Source organism: Atractosteus spatula, chromosome 11 (assembly GCF_055471065.1).
Source record: "Atractosteus spatula isolate fAtrSpa1 chromosome 11, fAtrSpa1.hap1, whole genome shotgun sequence".
Classification (NCBI taxonomy): domain Eukaryota; kingdom Metazoa; phylum Chordata; class Actinopteri; order Semionotiformes; family Lepisosteidae; genus Atractosteus; species Atractosteus spatula.
This window is the reverse complement of record NC_142716.1, coordinates 29,753,645-29,759,644: the sequence shown is the minus strand read 5'-3', so window position 1 is coordinate 29,759,644 and position 6,000 is coordinate 29,753,645. Positions and strand designations below refer to the sequence as shown.

The following is a 6,000-nucleotide window of genomic DNA, read 5'->3' as shown; positions in this document are numbered from 1 at the left end:
AGACGATCGCTGTGCCAGCCCACCGGAAAAAGACGAAGCTTCACAAGCTTGATGCAGATGTGCTCCTACCATGAATTAATTAATTACCTGATTGAACAGAAACGCGCATTTAACTAATTAAAATTAATTAGCAAATAATTCGGAAACCAAATGAAAAACAAGCAGTGTACAATATTTAGGATCTTATTAATTACACCGAAAAAAAAAAACCTGCCGTTTCTTCGTAAGCGACACAGCTTGTTCAGTTACAGAAAAATGTCAAGAGTGTCTACTTCTTACGCTTTAGTGTAGAAGAAGAACTTTGTTTTTGTTCTGGCTTTAAAAGGTATGATCTTTTAAAACGGGTCAGAACTATAATTTGGATTGGGAATAATTAAAATGAGCAGAAGAGCACCTCTAAACAAACCAAACAACTTATATCTTTAGTAAGACGCATTGACTTACCCGACCGTGTAGGACCACTGTCTGTGATGACGTCATCCAGGCCTGTGGTTATTATGTCGCTTTTAAAATTAGAAGTAAACAAATGTATTTTACTACTGCTAAATTTAAAGCAAACGTGGCTGGCTAGAGTTTAAATAACTACTCTTGGACATAATTAAAGTCATATTTCCATAAAAAAAAACGATTTTAGGTGAAAAACACTACATTTGGATAATTAAGAAATAATGGCTAAAAGTATAAAAAGGGCAACATACTATTTTTCTTACTGGTTGTAATATGCTTCATTTATGAGGATGCTTTTTTAGATTTTTCGGTGTAAAAACATGAATATTGTATATTAAGCGCGTTATTGTTATAAGCAGTATAATGTTATGCTCTGCGGGAACTCCTTCAGATTTTAAACACTGTTGTTACTTGAGAGAGGACTCAGGTGGACACAGTTGAAAAAAGTGATAAGCCAATCAGATCGCACCTTTCCCCCTTGGCCAATGACAGGAGCCACATTGTTGTCAAATTTGTCTAATGAAAACGTAGGCGCAACAATAGAGAGAGTGAAGATCTGTATCTACTGGCAATCTCTGGAGCTCGTTAGTGTCTCACGCTCTTGGCAGTAGCAACTTCTACGATTTTTGGAGACATCAAGTTAAACAGGTTTTATTTATTCTTCCAAGAGCGGTGAGAAGCCGTGGATTCTGTTGAAGAAGGTTTTGATTTTTACATATATCTATAGACACACACGATTTTAAAAGAAGGGCTGAAACATCTTTCAGGTTAAAGTGTATTCGTTATTTTTATGAGTTTGAACCTCTTAGCTCGCGTGTGATGTTTCGCTCAGACCTTTTGGAATGCGATTTAAAATCAAAGTGAATGTTCTCAGGCGCTTAAGGGAAGTTCGATGTTTTGAAGGAGATGGACAGGATTCGTGAGGATTAGCAGCGCCTGTAGATGTGTCAAGCATGGAAAACTATAGCTGAGGCAGTATTTCTAGATAAGGTGGTCTTTCAGGTTGTCGCTACTGTGGCTGGGGTTGCTTTGGTAAAATAAGAAGAAATACGACAGAAACAAAAGTTGATCATTTTAGTTTTTGGAGTTTCGCTGGATGAGACGAAATCAATATTTGTGTATCCTTGATCGAGGAGCAACTTTTGTTTTTCGTTCTGCACAGCTAAATAATTGATTCAGAAGTCTAATGACTTTGGCACTCAGCCTATTCCAATGTAATAGTCTGGGAACTTTTCTAGAACTGTCAACTGTACCTTAAGAGAACGAATTAAAAAAGAAAAGAAAATAGAAGCTTACCGCTTTAAATCGTTGAAGAATTGACTCGTTTGGGGATTTTGGTGCCTAAAATCGCAAAATAATAACAGTCCAGTGAGAGACAGAAAATATCTATAGTATTAATAATAACAATAATAAAATATTCGAGGAAATGGAGCTGAGATCAGAAATTCCTACAGCACCGGCAGGATCCCAGGTCCATCCTGGTGCCGCTGCAGCCTCAATTCCCGTGTCCATGGCCAGCAGCCTCCTCCGTGGGCCCCCTCTGCTGCTGCGGACAGCCGAGAAGTATCCCAGGACTCCTAAATGCGCCCGTTGCAGGAATCACGGAGTCGTGTCCGCTCTGAAGGGCCATAAGCGCTACTGCCGCTGGAAGGACTGCATGTGCGCCAAGTGCACTCTGATTGCCGAGAGGCAGCGGGTGATGGCCGCTCAGGTGGCTCTCAGGAGACAGCAGGCTCAAGAGGAAAACGAAGCCAGAGAACTCCAGCTCCTCTACGGCACCGCAGAGGGACTCGCCTTGGCGGCTGCTAACGGCATCATCCCGCCTAGGCAGAATTACGAAGTTTTTGGATCCGTCTGCAGCGACACTAACTCTGGTGAGCACCGTCCGCATTTGATCTTGATCGCCGATTGATTTCGAAAGCTGTTGCACTTCATAATAGCGATAGTGCCTTGCTAACACGTTTAAGACGCCCATAAGCAAAGCTACTGAAACACTTCCTCACAGTTTTAGAATTGCTGCTCGTTTGATTTCAACAGTAGAGCTACAGAGGCATTGGCAACATCTAAGACTGTAAACCGACCATTTTCGTCGGCATTAGAGTGGACAAAGGATTTCATTTAACAGTTATCACCATGCCTATTCAAGAAGTTCTAAATTAGTTTAGTTTTAGCACAAAATAAGCATCCGCCAGTAATGTTTTTTTGTAGGTTGCAAAAGTAGGCCTATAGAGACCTTGATCACAGAAGCCTAAAATTAATAACGCTTAATAACACTCAGGAAAGCAAGATTGCTGTCTGGGCAGAAACGTTAGTTAACTCGTTCAGCATCGAGTAAAACGTGTACGAGAAAAACTAATTCTTTAAATGCGATTTTCGGGTTTCCTTCATTTTGACAAAAGTTGTGTCGTTTTAATTGTATTATTCGAAACGGATTTTTCTCCACTGGACTACCCTAAGTATACATGTTAATTTAGGTGATTTGCTGTAACCAATATGAATTTTCTTTCCCTTTGTTGTAGATTCGAAAATCCAAAAGTTTGAGCTGTTTCCGAAGACCCCAATGTCAAGGTCAATGACCCCGCAGCAGACTCTGGGCAAGTCGGTCTCCACGGACAGCGAATCGGTGACTGGGAGTGTGGCCGGGACCTCCTCGCCTGAGGTGCGTCATGGTTCGGGTTCGGAGAATGGGGACGGAGAGTCTTTTGTAAGTTCTCCTGTTCCTAAAACTCTGAAAGACGGAGAAGACACCCCCGGCTCCATTAGTCCCCTGGGCTCCGACTCTGGGTCAGAAACCGATAAAGACGAACAGGAGCCTTCTCCTTCATCCACCGCTACTCGCCAGATGAACGCGATCGACATTCTGACCAGAGTATTCCCCACTCACAAACGGAGTGTTCTGGAACTGGTGCTGCAGGGCTGCGGGAAAGACGTGGTCCAGGCCATCGAACAGATTCTGAACAACAGCGGACAATCAAAAGCCCCCGAAGAAGCGTGGACAGCGGAAAGGGCACTTCAGAGTGCCCAACCACCCGCATCTTCCACTCCGCGACCAATTTTACCCGGAGCCATGACACCTGCCATTGGGACTCTGAGCAACAGATCCGCCTTTTCCCCGCTGCAACCTAATTCACCGCACTTTGGCGCAGATCCCAGCGCCTACCCCTTAAGCACCCATTTGGGACTAAACCCATTGCGCCTGGCTTACTCGGCCCACAGCAGAGGGCTTGCCTTTATGACTCCTTACTCAACTGCTGGGCTCATGCCAACTTTGGGCTTTCGGCCACCCATGGACTACGCCTTCAGTGACCTCATAAGGGACAGGACAGCCCTGCACAAAGAACAAGGGTATGGCAACGGGTTGTATGGGCCGATGGTGAACAACAATCCCGAGAAACAATGAAGGCGATCGCCTCGTGTGAGCAATCTCAGAAAAAAAAAACTTTTGAGAAAAAGGAGATGAGAAATGAGGAAGGACACTGACTTTGTGTATTCGTGACGTAGCCAAAACCGATGGCGGTGCCCTTTGTTATTTTAAAGTCTGGTTATTCAACTGTTTTAGGCGCCTCACCGCATCACACTTTCACTTCGCAGTGAAAACTACTGGTCTCGGCAGGCATTGGAGAAGCTGCCTGAAGATGAAAAACGACCAAAAAGCCATTCTTTGTGACTGGTTTGACTATATGGCTGATGGCTTCTCTCAGTGACTGATCAACCTCAGAGGCTATGCCTACATATTGTTCTTAAAAACAAGGACAGATACAGAAAACGGAATAAAGTCTTGATAGTATGAGAGTTCCAAGGTGCAATTTTCTTTTGTTTTCATCATCTTTCTTTTGAAACATTCTGGAAAGTGTTGTCGCTCTTCTTGTTACTAATGCGTTCATAAGTATGGAACTTCATCTTTGTCTCTGTCTTAAAAAGTATACACAAACACTTAAATAGTACAGAAGATATTTTAAGTTATTAATATATGTAGGTGAATTTCCTTTTGATTATAAAATGGGTATAACCTAAACGTTTGAGTTTCAGCTAATGCAATTTAGATGAGTTTTGTTTTTGTCTTTTCTTTCAGCAGAACACTGAACATATGTATATTATATGCCAAGTCTAGAGAATTAGATTATATTTGTAAACGTAATTTGCCCAAATTAATCAGCAACACTAGAGGTATGTTTGGTGAAACTGCCATTCTTATCTGTGCTGCCCAAGGTTTTTCTGCTTTCCTAATGGTTGTTGCCAGCTATATGTATACGGTCACGGTATGTGTTGCATTTGCTAGAAATAAATGTTATTTTCTACAAAACAACGGCCCGCTTAACATTTTTACATCCCATTTGTTTCACGCATACACTCCGATTTTCGTTTCAGAATACAGACGCTGAGCATCTTTTATAGGGCTTTGTAACTTTTCATCTCTTCCCAATTAATATTTACAAAACGATTTACACTTTTTGACATAAAACACTTTAGGAAGAAGATAAATGTTAACACGCGTTTTAAAAACTCGCCTGTGACGATTTGGAAACTTTTTGGATTTGGATTAACGTACTTTATACAGTTTTACTGCTGAATTATTATTAAGCATTACGATTATTAGGAAAATGGATTTAACGACAATATGCATTTTCGTACCTTTGCATTTTGCTGTAGTCTCATTATTTTTGTTGTCATTGATAATAATAGTCTTAATTTCTTGCGCTTATTTATGTGTTTCCTTTTTGCAGAATATTATGGACTCCTTTAAATAACATCACGGCCTGCCCGTATACAAAAACAAAAGTGATCTTCTCAGTGTTTAAGTCATTTTCAAATATAATATTATGTGATCGGATTATTGACAAGACTGTAAATAATCGGGTTACTTAACAGTCTGAAATTGCTTTAAATTGCCCTCATTGAGGCCGAATACGTACAGTCAGTTTACAGTTTAAAGTGTATCTGGGATTTCTTCACTCCAAGAAGCACAAAACATATTACCTAAGTAACACTACGGTATTACCTAAATTGAACTGCCTATGTGTTATCAGTTAGAGCAATTAGCTCATTTTGTTATCATAAATATTCAAGGTGGCTGAGGAAAGCAAGTCAGCCCTCTCAGAAGATCTGATATATACCTGTTAAAGGTTAAGCAATTATATTATTTAACCGTCGCCCGTTGTTTTCATTCCGCTTCCACTGTAGGCAGGAATGACAGCTAAATGTCACAGGTAAATGTAGACGGTACCTTTGACGGAAACGAAATGAAATATTTTACTTTTTAATACATTATTTTGCTAATAAAATTATTTAAATGTATTTTGGAATATGTCGCATAATCATTTTCCGAAACTGCGCACAAATCCTATTCAATGGGTAGCCATAGCCGCAGTATCTCTTTTGTACCATAATGTCTTTAGATGTTAGATGGTGGGATTTCAAACATAAATATCTGTAGGTGATCTTTGTGAAGAAAACAAAACGAAAGGAATTAGGAATTAGGTTTGAGAATTTACCCTTAAGTAATATTCGTTTTATTTTTTAAATTTACAGCATGTGTAGGTATTTAGGCGGAAT

The 6,000-nt window shown here is 40.4% G+C and overlaps 1 protein-coding gene across 1 annotated transcript; it reads left to right on the top strand.

The window, feature by feature from the left end:
* Positions 1 to 1,859: 1,859 nt before the first annotated feature.
* Positions 1,860 to 4,750, top strand: dmrta2 (DMRT like family A2). The gene is made up of 2 exons (XM_088927412.1): positions 1,860 to 2,321; positions 2,967 to 4,750. The coding sequence occupies exons 1-2, from the start codon at positions 1,874 to 1,876 to the stop codon at positions 3,845 to 3,847; spliced, it is 1,329 nt and encodes a 442-aa protein (XP_088783538.1). The 5' UTR covers positions 1,860 to 1,873; the 3' UTR covers positions 3,848 to 4,750.
* Positions 4,751 to 6,000: the final 1,250 nt, after the last annotated feature.

Excerpts from the sequence above, each read along its gene's own strand:
- dmrta2 (XM_088927412.1), top strand. The coding sequence starts at position 1,874 with ATGGAGCTGAGATCAGAAATTCCTACAGCACCGGCAGGATCCCAGGTC. Across the intron at positions 2,322-2,966 it reads CTGCAGCGACACTAACTCTG|ATTCGAAAATCCAAAAGTTT; the intron begins GTGAGCACCGTC and ends CCTTTGTTGTAG.